The sequence below is a fragment of the Salvelinus alpinus genome, chromosome 29 (genome assembly GCF_045679555.1).
Source record: "Salvelinus alpinus chromosome 29, SLU_Salpinus.1, whole genome shotgun sequence".
NCBI lineage: Eukaryota > Metazoa > Chordata > Actinopteri > Salmoniformes > Salmonidae > Salvelinus > Salvelinus alpinus.
The window spans coordinates 41,527,338-41,543,611 of record NC_092114.1 but is presented as its reverse complement, the minus strand read 5'-3'; the positions used below and the strand labels follow the sequence as shown (position 1 = coordinate 41,543,611).

The window sequence follows — 16,274 nt, the reverse complement described above, 5'->3', positions numbered from 1 at the left end:
AGGCATGAGGACTGCAGATGTGGCCAGGGCAATAAATTGCAATGTCCGTACTTTGAGACGCCTAAGACAGCACTACAGGGAGACAGGACGGACAGCTGATCATCCTCACAATGGCAGACCACGTGTAACAACACCTGCACAGGATCGATACATCCGAACATCATACCTGCGGGACAGGTACAGGATGGCAACAACAACTGCCCGAGTTACACCAGGAACGCACAATCGCTCCATCAGTGCTCAGACTGTCTGCAATAGGCTGAGAGAGGCTGGACTGAGGGCTTGTAGGCCTGTTGTAAGGCAGGTCCTCACCAGACATCACCGGCAACAACGTCGGATGTGGGCATAAACCCACCGTCGCTGGACCAGACAGGACCAGATATGGGATCTCAATCCTATTGAGCACATCTGGGACCTGTTGGATCGGAGGGTGAGGGCTAGGGCCATTCCCCCCAGAAATGTCCGGGAACTTGCAAGTGCCTTGGTGGAAGTGTGGGGTAACATCTCACAGCAAGAACGGGCACATCTGGTGCAGTCCATGAGGAGGAGATGCATTGCAGTACTTAATGCAGCTGGTGGCCACACCAGATACTGACTGTTACTTTTTATTTTTGACCCCCCCTTTGTTCAGGGACACATTATTCAATTTCTGTTAGTCACATGTCTGTGGAACTTGTTCAGTTTATGTCTCAGTTGTTGAATCTTATGTTCATGCAAATATTTACACATGTTAAGTTTGCTGAAAATAAATGCAGTTAACAGTGAGAGGACGTTTCTTTTCTTGCTGAGTTTATATAGAGACATTAAATGCTGGACACTTCATTTTTCTTGTATACAGTTTTTGACACTGTGTATTTATATAGTGTATTATATAGTGCATTCTCAACCTCAATCCCTAACCACTGACTTGCCAGGAAAAGTCAACGAGTAAGGAGAGAGAAGCAAGGAAGAGCCTTGGAAGGAAATAAAAAAAGAGGGAAAGAGAAAGAGCCACAGAGAGATTGAAAGAAAGAAAGCGAGTGAAAAAATAAGAGAGGGCGAGAGAGGAAGTGCCGTAAAGTCTTGAGTGACTCCCAGCTGTGCGTCGGTAAGGGACGCCTCTCTCTCCTTCTCTCTCACTCAGTAGATTAAAGAGTCCACATAAAGGAGAGAGAGGAGTCCACTTGCAGTTCAATGGTTGAAAGAAAGTGCGCCGGAGCTCGAATCGGCTTTGAGAAATTAATCCCTGTATTGTGGCTGGGCATAAACAAACAAGGGACAGTGTGGGGATCTGAGAGTGTGTGTGTGCACAGTGAGCTAAGGGCCACCCTGGCAATTCTAGGTGAAAATGTGTGCACACACTCGCTCACTGGGGAGGATAGAGACGTTGAGGCTTTAAAGAAAGTGTAAGAGAGAGAATGCTAAAGTATGGTTATTGGTTGGATAGGTGTGAAAAATGAAGGAAATGAGGCAGAGAAAAGACTGAACTGTCCTCCTGTATCTCCAGGGAGAAAAGACTGAACTATCCTCCTGTACCTCAGGGGAGAAAAGACTGAACTATCCTCCTTGTACCGCCAGGGAGAAAAGACTGAACTATCCTCCTGTACCTCCAGGGAGAAAAGACTGAACTATCCTCCTGTATCTCCAGGGAGAAAAGACTGAACTATCCTCCTGTACCTCCAGGGAGAAAAGACTGAACTATCCTCCTGTATCTCCAGGAAGAAAAGACTGAACTATCCTCCTGTACCTCCAGGGAGAAAAGAGCAAGAACTTCCCTTATTTCTAGAACACTCTTTATTCCTTTCACGTCTCTTCTACTTCTTGCTCTCTTTTGCACAGGTACAGCGAATAACCAACACGCATTATGGCCTGTAGTGCCTTGATCTGGCCTTGATATGATCATGAAGCCCCTCCTCATTCACTTTTCCTGATGGAAGAGACCGTTCTCGTCCAATCCTCTCTCTCTCTCTCTCTCTCTCTCTCTCTCTCTCTCACACACACACATCCCTCCCCAGTGTAACCCTCCTGCCTCTTTATCCAATTAGAGGGCACAAGTTCAGTCCTACTAAATCACAACTTTCCAGTGAGCTCAGATTAAACTCTGTGTGACCGCCATGTGGCTTGGGAGCTCCCTCTCTCTCTCCCCGTATTACAGTTATCACTCACTCACTCACTCACTCACTCACTCACTCACTCACTGTCTGTCTGTCTGTCTGTCTGTCTGTCTGTCTGTCTGTCTGTCTGTCTGTCTGTCTGTCTGTCTGTCTGTCTGTCTGTCATTTAGTCAGTCAGTCAGTCAGTCAGTCAGTCAGTCAGTCATTTGGTCTGTCTGTCAGTCAGTCATTTGGTCTGTCTGTCAGTCAGTCATTTGGTCTGTCTGTCAGTCAGTCGTTTGGTCTGTCTGTCAGTCAGTCATTTGGTCTGTCTGTCAGTCAGTCAGTCAGTCATTTGGTCAGTCAGTCAGTCATTTGGTCAGTCAGTCAGTGTCTTTCCATCTGTGGATCTTCTTGGATCTATGCTTGTGTAGTCATTTATATATTTTTCTCCCGACACTCATCTTAGTCAATATCTCCATGTCTTTGACGCAATGCTTCATCTCTCCCTTCCTCATTCCATCCCTCTCTCCCAGAGCCAACAATCCTTTCATTCTCTCGACTCTATTTTTTCTTCCTCGTCATTGGGTGATCTTTCCTCTCATCCTGACAGATATGGGATTTAAAGAAGGGCCATCCTACGGTGTTTTTGTGCTCAATCTCACTCAGTGAAACAGCAGTGGAGAATTACATTAAACTGACATGTGTCATTTGACCCTTTGGTCAGAGATGGTGTTTGTTTGATTGACAGGAGGGAGTTGTGGCTGGGCTTGAAACACCATAGATGATAGAACACTAAGATGCTGTTTAGAAAGGTGTCATATAGCAGTCTGACACTGCCTCTTGGTGATGGAATTGTGTATTACTCACATTGCAAACATATTTTCTCCATGCCCTGTACAGTACCTTTGGAAAGACCCCTTGACTTTTTCCACATTTTGTTACGTTCCTTCCTTATTCTAAAATGGATTGAATAAAATAAACCATCATGTACACATAATGACAAAGCAAAAACAGTTATTTTGACATTTTGTCCGGAATTGTCCGTAGAGCTCCGAGACAGGATTGTGTCAAGGCACAGATCTGGGGAGGGGTACCAAAAAATGTCTGCAGCATTGAAGGTCCCCAAGACCACAGTGGCCTTCATCATTCCTAAATGGATGAAGTTTGGAACCAGCAAGACTCTTCCTAGAGATGGCCTGAGCAATCGGGGAAGAAGGGCCTTGGTCAACCATCTCTGCAGCACTCCACCAATCAGGCCTTTATATTAGAGTGGCCAGATGGAAGCCACTCCTCAGTAAAAGGCACATGACAGCCCACTTGGAGTTTTCCAAAAGGCACCTAAAGACTGACCATGAGAAACAAGATTCAACTCTTTGGCCTGAATGCCAAGCGTCAAAGGGCAATGTACTGAAGTACTTACTAAAGTAAAACTAAGCAATAAGGCCCGAGGGGGTGTGGTATATGGCCAACATACCAGGCTATGGGCTGTTCTTAAGCGTGATGCCACAGAGTGCCTGGATACAGCCCTTAGCTGTGGTATATTGGAAATATACCAAACACCCGATGTGCTTTATTGCTACTGTAAACTGGTTACCAACTTAATTAGAGCAGTAAAAGTAAATGTTTTGCCATACCCATGGTATACGGTCTGATATACCACAGCTTTCAGCCAATCAGCATTCAGGGCTCTAACCACCCAGTTTATAATAACATACAAGCAATCCAAACACTAACAAAGGGGTGTTGCAATATGTTTAATTGTAGTTCCAAATGCCAGTTACAGGGAATGTGGTTTGAGTAGTTAATTTAGACATTTATCCTGAACCATCTTGCAACTGAGCCCAAAACATACCTACGACGCAATTTAGTTTGCTATGGAGTGTGACGTTTCGTCAGTTACTGCTTTGACATTGACTAGTCTCTTTTTTCCCCCCCATAGGATATATTTTGGGATTGTCACTCATCTACAGCTCAAATCCCATTGCCTTATATTGTAGAGATTATATGACACACCTGTCTGAAATGGGTATCAGTGACACAAATTGAATTCCAGGGGAGTCTTTATGAATAATGCTCCCTCCAGAACTGAAAATGAGCAGGCTGTCTCACGGAATCAATGCAGGCAAACAGTCATGTCTAGTTGTCTCTGACTACAGCATATTATGGCAGCAAGAGAACATGAAAAAGACGTGTATTTCTGTACTTTATTACTAGTACGACCACAGAGCTTCTTGTAGGCCTAGATCTGAACGCCTACAGAGCCACAACCCCCTGCCCCAAACCGCGGTCCCAACTTCCAATCACACAAATTAAGACGTTCCCCAGAAAGAGATGACATTTAAGGAAAATAACTGAACAAAAAAGCATATTTACTTTAAAACAGAATTGTCCAAATTCCACAAAATAATCTAAAATACATGGACCTTAGTCACATCACACATTGAACTGGCACAACCACCACTATAGTGCAGACAAAGCTGTATTGTTGAGACAGGCCAATAGATAGAACATTGACAATAACAGGCTCCCAAATGAATTTCAAACATGTTATGCTAGACTATGAGGGAAAGAGTGTAGTTAGGGTTCATTCATTTTGGTCATATTTACAACCTTGACATTATATAAATCACTATCATGGAAGACTAGGACATTCCCTTACTGCATGCTTTGAGCATCCCTGAAGAATAGTGTCTCAAATAAAGTCATGTGACATTGATTCTTAAATCTAAGATTTAAACGAAAATAATGCAAAGAAACACCATGATGCAGATTGACAGATAAACATAACTATGTATTAAAATAGAAATATAGACAGTAGTTTTAAAAAAAACATTTAAAAATGTGAAGGTAGAATCATGTACAAAAAAATGCTGGGACTTCACAACCTGGCCGTGGCCAGGAGTCCCATAGGGCAGCGCACAATTGTCCCAGCGTCGTCCGGGTTAGGGGAGGGTTTAGCCGGGGGGGGGAGGGTTTAGCCGGGGGGGGGGGCTTTACTTGGCTCATCGCGCTCTAGCGATTCCTTGTGCTGGGCCGGGCACCTGCAGGCCCGTCTCGGTCGTTAGTTGAACAGTGTTTCCTCCGACACATTGGCGCAGCTGGCTTCCTGGTTAAGTGGACAGGTGTTACGAAGCGCGGGTCATGTTTTGAAAGAAGAACGACTTGACCTTCGCCTCTCCCGAGACTGTTGGGGAGTTGCAGCGATGAGACAAGATCGAAATTGGGGAGAAAAATGCTAGGACTGAAGGTGCAGAGGTCACTCGGATGTTCCACACAGTGTTGTGAGACGGTTCTGTGGAGAGCAAAGTGAACATGAGTTTCATGTAACAGCTACTCTTTTCAGTTTTTACAACGAAAACCCATTTCAAACCAGCTAAATAGACATGGCTAATGTTAGGCAATCATACATAGATATAAAGTGCTGTGATAAAGTATTTGCCCACTTTCTGATTCTCTATTTTTGCATATTGTGTACTGAATGTTAACAGATCTTCAACAAATATCAAATATTAGGTTAAGGGAACCTGAGCTTACACACAAAAAAAAACAGCAGCTCAGTGTGATATTCTCCTGCAGAATTCATGGTTCCTTCTATTAAGGCAAATTGTCCAGGTCCTGAGGCAGCAAAGCATCGCCAAAGCATCACACTACCACCACCATGCTTGACTGTTGGTACGAGGTTCTTACTGTGAAACGCAGTGTTTGGTTTTCGCCAGACATAAATGGGACCCATCTCATCCAAAAGGTTGACTCAAGTTTGCTAAAACGCAACTTCCAAGACCTTTGGAAGAATGTTGTATGGACAGATGGGTCTCATTATGCCTGGCAAAAACCAAACACTGCATTCAAAACATATATGGGCTGCATGGTGCGACTATAGGCTATTGATGATTAGAGAAAGTAGCAAAAGAAGCTTGTGCTCTGGTCCTTGCCTCAGGCTGCACAGCTATTCTCTCATCAAGTGATCAGACTTCTCCATGCCGGATAGACTACTTCGGTTTTATAGGGGAGCTGTGCTTAATAGGAGCAGCTGAGAAATAAATAACACTTTCACTCCACAACAACAACCACGATTTCGATATGCAACAGGTGATATTCCGCCCAACCCTGTTCCTGCAGCTACACAGAGCTTCATTTGTGAAATCTGTTCGGGAACATCGATGGTAACATGTTTTCGCAACAGAACCCATTTCACTAAACAGTTGACACCCCATCTGCAGGCTTGATAAAGGAATGAAGGAGAGAAAGGAGGACGATAGAAAAGCACGGCGGTGAGATATTCTTTAGTTATAAAAGGTAAAGTGTCAGCATATTATGAAAATATAAAAATAAATCCCTATCCCTATTATTTATTCAAAATCAAATTCACTAGAATTGTAGGCTAACTATAATCCGCCCTGCACAATCAATGAACCGACATCATCGACTAGTGCTATACATTCTCTACCAGACTCATGGATAGACATTTTGGAGCGTAGCGTAAGGTAATCAGTCCATCCAGTATGTATACTAATACATTCCACACTCAAAAAGGCCATTCCTCAAATTTGTTTCATTTTGGATGCTAGACCAATTATGTTCCAAAGAAATCTTAAATCAGTGTTGTTTCATGTTTGTTTTTCTGCCATGTGTAATATGCAGTAGGCTATGTATTGTATAAAAGCACAATCGTCATTTTTATTCAGAGTTTTCAGGCCTGGGCTCATAAGCTCTGGTTGTTTTTGAATGAATCATCACCTTAGAAAGCGTTGTCCATTTCCTTGTCGTTAGGCTTTGAAACATCCACAAACAACCATGTTTTACTGTTTCAACCTGCTGTTGAACTTCATTCTCCAAATTGATCATCACAGTGAGGTGAGATTTAAAATCATCATACTGTTTTGATAAGCGTTTGATGGGATTTTCGATTTCATTTGCATTGATGCCAGAGCAGTTAAGAGGGACAATACAGCCCTGAGTACCAGGCCATTAATGACCCGATGTTCGTTAGGGTACTTTACCAACACATGTCCTGAGTGCATAAGAGGATATTACCGTGACTCAGTCACGTGCAATTTAACTGCTTTCATGACTGCCGGTAATACGGTGACCGCGACAGCCCTAGTGAAGACCATACCTGGAGCAGACGAATGCTCCTTATGGCCGTCTCATCCAGCTGTCCCAGGTCCACACTGTCCATCTGACTGGCCAGCAGCTGAATGCTCTGGAACCAAAAACTCACTAGGTCAGCAGATTAACCTTGTCGACACACATGAAATGTGTCCATTTCACTGCACCTATCCGGTGTGTGACAATAAAACAATAATGAAATCAGGTTGACACATTTTACACACACACAGATACACAAGTAACATAACCACGCAAACAGTCAGAGGGGTTAGTGAGGGTATTTATCCAAGTCCGATGGTCACCGTTCAGAAAGGATCAGTCTAAAACCGGAAGGCTGACGGCAGCCTGCTTACCGCTCCGTTCCCCACAGGGACATTGATGACGATATCATTACCGACTTCTGAGATGGGGGAGCCGTTGGCCGAGATGCTGTACACCCTCTCCTTGTGGCGGGGTATCCTCGTCACTGGGGTCTTGGGAAGCCTGGGGTATATGACAACAAGTGAAGCAGTGTCCACTAGCACAGTGGTACCCAATGTTGCTTTGGGGGCCTTCCTACTGGTCCTGAACACAAGTGGCAAATTAATATCAGAAAGTTATTTGCGTACATCCGTAAAAACACACACCAACACATGCAAAAATATTAGCAGATTTCGGCTGAGGAAAGGGTCTTACTTGTTGATGGAGGTGTTCTGCTTGCTGACTGACAGTGCTTTGGCCCTCTTTGACAGAGGTTTCCTAGTTGATTTACCCTGAGAAATGGACCATGAGGCAACACTGCAAGTTTGAGTTAAACATGGTGTGGTACTAATAATGATATGGGCTATTGCTATAATTTGGAATAAAAATGTAAAAGCCAAAAGAAAGGAGGCTTTTGAGGACTACATTGAGTCTTCTGAAACTAAACACACAATAAGTCTCCCTAACCTTGCCAATGAATACAGCACTAACCTTCTTCCCTCTGGCCATAATAGTGTTCTCCTCATCCTCTGAACTTGTCCTGGCTTCACCGCTTTTCGACGTTGCTGCAGAGGGGAGCAGAGTAAGTTTAACATCCAGTGGGATCCCTTTCTGTTGCATTTTACCCCCTTTTTCTCCCCAAGGCGAAGGTCGAGTCATGCGTCCTCCCAAACATGACCCACCTAACCGCGCTTCATAACACCTGCCCACTTAACCCGAAAGCCAGCCGCACCAATGTGTCGGAAGAAACACTGTTTAACTGACGACCTAACCTGGGCGACACTGGGCCAATTGTGCGCCGCCCTATGGGACTCCCGGTCACAGCCGGTTGTGATACAGCCTGGGATCGAACTCGGGTCTGTAGTGACACCTCAAGCACTGCAATTTTTTTTATTTAACCTTTATTTACCTCGGAAAGTCAGTTAAGAAATTATTATTTTACAATGACGGTCTACCCGGTCAAACCCTCCCCTAACCCGGACGACACTGGGCCAATTGTTGCGCCGCCCTATGGGACTCCCAATCACGGCCGGTTGTGATACAGCCCGGGATCGAACCAGGGTCTGTAGCGACGCCTCTAGCACTGAGATGCAGTGCCTTTGACCGCTGCGCCACTCGGGAGGCCATCCAGTGGGATTCTAAGGATTCACAGACACATAACTGGTATGCAGTATAGCAAAGAGAGAAAATTACCTTTTTTAGCAGTCTTGGGGGGAATAGTATGGACTTCAGCCATGATGCTCTCGACTTGTGCAGCCTCCTCTACTTTCTGGAAGTAGACAAATAGAGTGAACAGAGACTGTGTGTGGGTGGCACTTGATGTTGTGTCAAAACCATGGCCAGACTAGTTTATGAAATATTCCATTTTAATTTATACTGAACAAAAATATAAAACATGTAAAGTTTTACCCATGTTTCATGAGCTGAAATAAAATACATTTTCCATACGCACAAAAGGCTTCTCGAATTTTGTACACGAATGTTTACATCTGTTAGTGAGCATTTCTACTTGCCAAGATAATCCATCCACCTGATAGGTATGGCATATCAAGAAGCTGATTAACCAGCAGGATCATTACACAGGTGCACCTTGTGCTGGGGACAATAAAAAGCCACTAAAACGTGCAGTTGTGTACAAATGTCTTAAGTTGAGGAAGCGTGCAATTGGCATGCTGACTGCAGGAATGTCCACCAGAGCTGTTGACAGAATTTAATGTTCATTTCTCTACCATAAGCCGCCTCCAACATGGTTTTAAATAATTTAGCAATACGTCCAACCGACCTCCACATCCGGCTTCTTCACCTGCGGATTAAACTGTGGGTTTACACAACCAAAGATATTTTGCAAAACTGTCAGAAACAGTCTCAGGGAAGCTCATCTGCGTGCTCGTCGTCCTCACCAGGGTCTTGACCTGACTGCAGTTCGGCAACATAAACAACTTCAGTGTGCAAATGCTCACCTTCGATGGCCACTGGCACGCTGGAGAAGTGTGCTCTTTACGGATGAATCCCGTTTTCAACTGTACCGGGAAAATGGCTTATGTCAATGTTGTGAACAAAGTGCCTCATGGCATCGGTGGGGTTATGGTATGGGCAGGTGTAAGCTACAGACAACAAACACAATTGCATTTTATCAATGGCAATTTGAATGCAGAGATATGACGAGATCCTGGGGCCCATTGTCATCCCAATTCTTCCATGGCCTGCATACTCAGACATGTCACGCATTGAGCATGTTTGGGATGCTCTGGATCAATGTGTATGACAGCGTGTTCCAGTTCCCGACAATATTCATTAACTTCGCACAGCCATTGAAGAGGTGTAAGACAACATTCCACAGTCAACAGCTTGATTAACTATACGCAAAGGAGACATCTTGCTGCATGAGGTAAATGGTGGTCACACTAGATACTGACTGGTTTTCTGATCCACGCCCTTGTTAGCAGTCAATCAGGAGATTAAGAGTTGACTCCCGTGGTGGTTTGTGCTCAGCCCTCTCTTTTCCCTGGATCAACACACAGTTGATGAGTTTCATTCATCCGGGTGACGGCACCAAGTGTTAGCAGTTGATGTTACTCTTCAATAACACAGACCCCAATGCAAATCAGGGGGAGAAAAATAGGTTTATTCAAAAAGGACAAATTATAGATGTTATGCTGAGAAGTAGATGTTCATTCTCCCCTGTCCTCAGTGATTCGCTCCACAGAACAAAGGGACAGGATGTAGTTTTATAACCCAACCCTAGCCTGTGGTTGACCAATTAGAATTCCTTGCAATAAAACTGGGCCAATGACCAAATAACAAGTATCCTGTTTCAGGCTCAATGCCTAGACAAATTCCTCCCATGTCTCGGCTAACGTAACGTTAAATCAATGAGCCTCCACACAGTCAGTCAGTGTAGGAACGTGATCATTGCACCCAAGATTGAGCTACAACTGGCTAGGCAGTTGGTAGCCTAAATCCTGCCTGATGTTACTGCTGTTCCTAAAACCATTGACATACGTTAACCTACTGTAACCACACAGAGAGAAAGTGTGTGTGTGTTAAGGTTGGGCGATTGCGATCCTCGATAGTCAATCACTATTGGGGGGGGGGGGGGGGGGTCTTTCTCATGGCTACCCATGTATTTCTATGGAAATATAACATTTATTTGGAAATTAATAACTATATAGGTATTTTTAAAAGCATTCATGATTTGTGTAAATGTAATATACTAACTATTACTCTTGTTAAAAATATGAAATGGTAATACATTTGGTGAAGAGCACATTGACTTGTTTAGGACTCGAAACTTAAAGTTTAGGACTTGAGACTTGTCTGTCTTGACTTGGGACTTGAGTGCTAAGACTTGAGACTTACTTGTAAAACAATGACTTGGTCCCACCTCTGGTACTAACGGTATCAATGGAAATAGTGTTTTTTCTGTAATAGGGAATTAATGATTAACGGGTCAGAACAAAGTTGGAAATTGTTGTGCCCCTGTCTGTAATTTTCTTCCCGCATGTTTTGCAAGTTGCAATCAATTTTTTTGTTGATACACCGTCGTCTTTATATCCAAAAATAATAATATAGGGTATCACCTTTCCAAGGGATCCATCTGAATGCACCCGCCGACGTTCCTCTGCACGGCCACGCACAACTTTTTCTCAGCTTGCACAATTTGATTGGCTGCTGTCCGATTCAAACTGTAATCCGTTAAATGAAGAGTTGATGCGCTGCACACGTTTTATAATAGCATTATTTTTTACATTTGGGCTTGGGGAGGGTATGAAGTCAGGTCGAGTCATAAGGCTCAAGTCCAAGTTAAGTCAAGAGTCATTGGTGTTAAAGTCAAAGTCGAGTTGCAGGTCATCATATTTGTGACTCGAGTCCAAGTCATGTGACTCGAGTCCACACCTCTGGTTAGTATTCTGCGTTGTGTATTATTTTCTAAATATTCTTACACCCACCTTTTTTTAAAAAAAGGTATCTGTGACCAACAGATGCATATCTGTATTCCCAGTCATGTGAACTCCATTGATTAAGGCCTAATGAATTTATTTCAATTGACTGATTTCCTTATATGAACTGTAACTCAGTAAAATCTTCAATTGTTAAGTTTATATTTTTGTTCAGTGTAGAAAACTCACCGTGGCATCATCCACTGGTGACTTTGGTTTCTCTGACCCTGAGGGAATAAAGGAGACGTGTACGTTTGTCAGATAAAACAACATACGCTACATGACCAAAAGTATGTGGACACATACTCGAACATCTCATTCCAGAATCATGGGCATTAATATGGAGTTCGTCGCCCCATTTCTGGGAAGGCTTTCCACTAGATGTTGGAACATTGCTGCGGGAACTTGCTTCCATTCAGCCACGAGAATTAGTGAGGTCAGGCGATTAGGCCCAACATTTTATCCCAAAAGTGTTTGATGTGGTTGAGGTCAGGGCTCTGTGCAGGCCAGTCAAGATCTTCCACACCGGTCTCAAGAAACCATTTCTGTATGCACCTCGCTTTGTATACAGGGGCATTGTCATGCTGAAACAGAAAAGCGCCTTCCCAAACTGTTGCCACAAAGTTGGAAGGACAGAATCATCTAGAATGTCATTGTATGCTGTAGCGTTAAGATTTCCCTTCACAGGAACGAAGGGACCTAGCCCAAACCATTAAAAACAGCCCCAGACCAATATTCCTCCACCAAACTTTACAGTTGGCACTATGCATTCAGGCAGGTAGCATTCTCCTGGCATCCGCCAAACCCAGATTTGTCCATCGGACTGCCAGATTCTGAAGCGTGATTCGTCACTCCAGAAAACGCGTTTCCACTACTCCAGAGTTAAATGGCTACGAGCTTTACACCACTCCAGGTAACGCTTGGCATTGTGCATGGTGATCTTAGGCTTATGTGCGGCTGCTCGGCCATGGAAACCCATTCCATGAAGCTCCCGACAAACAAGTTTTTGTGCGGACGTTGCGTCCAGAGGCAGTTTGAAACTCGGTAGTGAGTTTTGCAACCGAGGACAGACAATTTTTACGCGCTTCAGCGAGCCTGTTCTGTGAGGTTGTGTGGCCGACCACTGCGCAGCTGAGCTGTTGTTGCTCCTAGACGTTAACTTCACAATAACAACACTTACAGTTGACCTGGGCAGCTTTACCAGGGTAGAATTTTGACAAACTGACTTGTTGGAAAGGTTGCATCCTATGACGCTGCCACGTTGAAAGTCACTGAGCTCTTCGGTAAGGCCATTCTTCTGCCAATGTTTGTCAATGGAGATTGCATGGCTATGTGCTCGATTTCACTTTATTTTAAGAAATGTGAAAAGTCAGAATAATAGTAGAGAGAATTATTTCTTTCAGGTATTATTTCTTTCATCACATTCCAAGTGGGTCAGACGTTCACATACACTCAATTAATATTTGGTAGTATTGCCTTTAAACTGTTGTAAATGGGTCAAACGTTTTGGGTAGCCTACCACAAGCTTCCCACAATAAGTTGGGTGAATTTGGCCCACTCCTCCTGACAGAGCTGGTGTAACTGAGTCAGGTTTGTAGGCCTCCTTCCTTGCACACGCTTTTTCAGTTCCGCCCACAACTTTTCTATAGGATTAACTTCACTAGGGTAGGGGGCAGCATTCGGAATTTTGGATGAAAAGCGTGCCTAAATTAAACTGCCTGTTTCTAAGGCCCAGAACCTAGGAGATGCATATAATTGGTAGATTTAGAGAGAAAACACTCTGAAGTTTCTAAAACTGTTCAAATCATGTCTGTGAGTATAACAGAACTTATTTGGCAGGCGAAACCCCGAGGACAAACCATACAGGAATTGTTTTTTTGAGATCACTGTGTTTTCAATTGGTTTTCTATGGAGGACTAGATTTATGAGGCACCAGGTTGCAGTTCCTATGGCTTCCACTAGATGTCAGTCTTTAGAAATTGGTTGATGTTTTTCCTTTGAGAAATTAAGAAGTAGCCCTTTTCTGAGTGTCAAGCCAAGTGTACTTATTTTGTGTGGTTTGCTCGCGCAACTCTGTGTGTGTGTGTGTGTGTGTGTGTGTGTGTGTGTGTGTGTGTGTGTGTGTGTGTGTGTGTGTGTGTGTGTGTATATATATATATATATATATATATATACACACACATATATAGTTGAAGTCGGAAGTTTACATACATTGAGGTTGGAGTCATTAAAACTCATTTTTCAACCACTCCACAAATGTATTGTTAACAAACTATAGTTTTAGCAAGTCGGTTAGGCCATATACTTTGTGCATGACAAGTAATTCTTCCAACAATTGTTTACAGACAGATTATTTCACTTATAATTCACTGTATCACAATTCCAGTGGGTCAGCAGTTTACATACACTAAGTTGACTGTGCCTTTAAACAGCTTGGAAAATTCCAGAAAATTATGACATGGCTCTAGAAGCTTCTGATAGGCTAATTGACATAATTTGAGTCAATTGGAGGTTTACCTGTGGATGTATTTCAAGGCCTACCTTCAAACCCAGTGCCTCTTTGCTTGACATCATGGGAAAATCAACAAAAATCAGCTAAGACCTCAGAAAACAAATTGTAGACCTCCACAAGTCTGGTTCATCCTTGGGAGCAATTTCCAAATGCCTGAAGGTACTACGTTCATCTGTATAAACAATAGTACGCAAGTATAAACACCATGAGATCACGCAGCCGTCACACCGCTCAGGAAGGAGACGCGCTCTGTCTCCTAGAGATGAACGTACTTCAGTGCGAAAAGTGCAAATCAATCCCAGAACAGCAAAGGACCTTGTGAAGATGCTGGAGGAAACGGGTACAAAAGTATCTATATCCACAGTAAAACGAGTCCTATATCGACATAACCTGAAAGGCCGCTCAGCAAGGAAGAAGCCACTGCTCCAAAACCGCCATAAAAAAAGCCACACTACGGTTTGCAACTGCACATGGGACAAAGATTGTACTTTTTGGAGAAATGTCCTCTGGTCTGATGAAACAAAATGTTTACTGTTTGGCCATAATAACCATTGTTATGTTTGGAGGAAAAAGGGGGGAGGCTTGCAAGCCGAAGAACACCATCCCAACCATTAAGCACGGGGGTGGCGGCAGCATCATGTTGTGGGGGTGCTTTGCTGGAGGAGGGACTGGTGCACTTCACAAAATAGATGGCATCATGAGGCATCAAAATTATGTGGATATATTGAAGCAACATCTCAAGACATCAGTCAGGAAGTTAAAGCTAGGTCGCAAATGGGTCTTCCAAGTGGACAATGACCCCAAGCATACTTCCAAAGTTGTGGCAAAATGGCTTAAGGACAACAAAGTCAATGTATTGGAGTGGCCATCACAAAGCCCTGACCTCAATCCTATAAAAAATATCTGGGCAGAACTGAAAAAGCGTGTGTGAGCAAGGAGGCCTACAAACCTGACTCAATTACACCAGCTCTGTCAGGAGGAATGGGCCAAAATTCACCCAACGTATTGTGGGAAGCTTGTGGAAGGCTACCCAAAACATTTGACCCAGGCTAAACAATTTAAAGGCAATGCTACCAAATGCTAATTGAGTGCATGTAAACTTCTGACCCACTGGGAATGTGATGAAAGAAATAAAATATTAAATGATTCATTCTCTCTACTATTATTCTAACATTTCACATTCTTAAAATAAAGTGGTGATCCTAACTGACCTAAAACAGGGACTTTTATTTGGATTAAATGTCAGGAATTGTGAAAAACTGAGTTTAAATATATTTGGCTAAGGTGTATGTAAACTTCCGACTTCACTGTGTGTTTGTGTGTGTGCGACACACAAAAAAGTATCTAACCAACCTTTCCCATGTGGTTGTCATCAGGTGCATTTGTCTTCACCTAACTTACCACAATGCTCAAGCCAGTTCATCTGTCTCACTGCTTTTGGCAGCTTGATCACAGCCATGTTGAAGAAGTTGTCTGCATCTTTCAGGAGGCTGTTCGTCCTCTCCTTCAGCCTTTCAACTACAGTTTTCACTGAAAATAGAACTTTAGTATAACTTCTCCAACCCCACGTTAACATTCACATAATGGCTAACAGCCAATTTGCATATACATGCTCTGTGTCATTGGTCCATACCCTCACTGTCGAAATCTTCGAGAAAAGCCTCCAATTTGTCCAACTTGGGGTTTTTACATTGTTTGGTCGTCCTCTTTGGTCGTCCCATTGTGACTCTGTACATTGGTACCAAAACTAAATTGGTGCTTGGGCTAGTCAAGCAACTAAAATGTTTCTAGTGGTAACTAATGTTAGCTAGCCCTTTTCACGAAATGTTGTTAGTTACGTTAACTATTCAGGCATCATGAGCTAGCTAACGTTACATTATTTAGCCAGATAGAAACTGCTCCGTTTCAAAAGTCTCTGTTTCACTTCAGATTTGAAATACATAAAATGGAATGGTATTCTAAACATTGAGGTTAGCTATTTGACATTATATTTCATTTCATTATGAATTACCCGGTGACGTTTTTTTCTTTATTTCCAAATTAGAAACGTAATCCTGCTGCTCCCTCTCTTTCCAGCTGGCGAATTTAAAAAATGTACACGCAGACACAGAATGTGCCGGAGACCAGCCAATAAGAATACTCTTTTACTTGACGTCATTTTGGAACCATTTTTAGCCT

At 43.3% G+C, this 16,274-nt stretch overlaps 1 protein-coding gene across 4 annotated transcripts; it reads right to left on the bottom strand.

Annotated features, from left to right (window-relative positions):
- Positions 1 to 3,816: 3,816 nt before the first annotated feature.
- On the bottom strand, positions 3,817 to 16,218 carry LOC139559046 (borealin-like). 4 transcript variants are annotated; one of them, XM_071374688.1, is made up of 10 exons: positions 16,108 to 16,218; positions 15,730 to 15,824; positions 15,498 to 15,626; positions 11,774 to 11,811; positions 8,838 to 8,913; positions 8,136 to 8,209; positions 7,860 to 7,936; positions 7,538 to 7,748; positions 7,192 to 7,278; positions 3,817 to 5,367 (listed from the first exon to the last, which is right to left on the bottom strand). In XM_071374688.1, exons 2-10 carry the CDS (start codon positions 15,815 to 15,817, stop codon positions 5,332 to 5,334), a joined length of 816 nt encoding a protein of 271 aa, XP_071230789.1. In that variant the 5' UTR covers positions 15,818 to 15,824; positions 16,108 to 16,218; the 3' UTR covers positions 3,817 to 5,331. The 4 variants fall into 4 exon arrangements, with proteins under 4 accessions (XP_071230789.1, XP_071230793.1, XP_071230792.1 ...); XM_071374692.1 differs by having other exon boundaries at positions 7,579 to 7,748; positions 15,730 to 16,211; XM_071374691.1 differs by having other exon boundaries at positions 7,538 to 7,667; positions 15,730 to 16,211.
- Between the last annotated feature and the right edge of the window lie 56 nt (positions 16,219 to 16,274).

Coding starts and splice junctions, on each gene's coding strand:
- LOC139559046 (XM_071374687.1), bottom strand. CDS start 15,832: ATGTACAGAGTCACAATGGGACGACCAAAGAGGACGACCAAACAATGT. Junction 8,914..11,773: donor CACCAGTGGATGATGCCACG/GTGAGTTTTCTA, acceptor GTCTACTTCCAG/AAAGTAGAGGAGGCTGCACA. Junction 5,368..7,191: donor GGAGCATTCGTCTGCTCCAG/GTATGGTCTTCA, acceptor TGCTCTCCACAG/AACCGTCTCACAACACTGTG.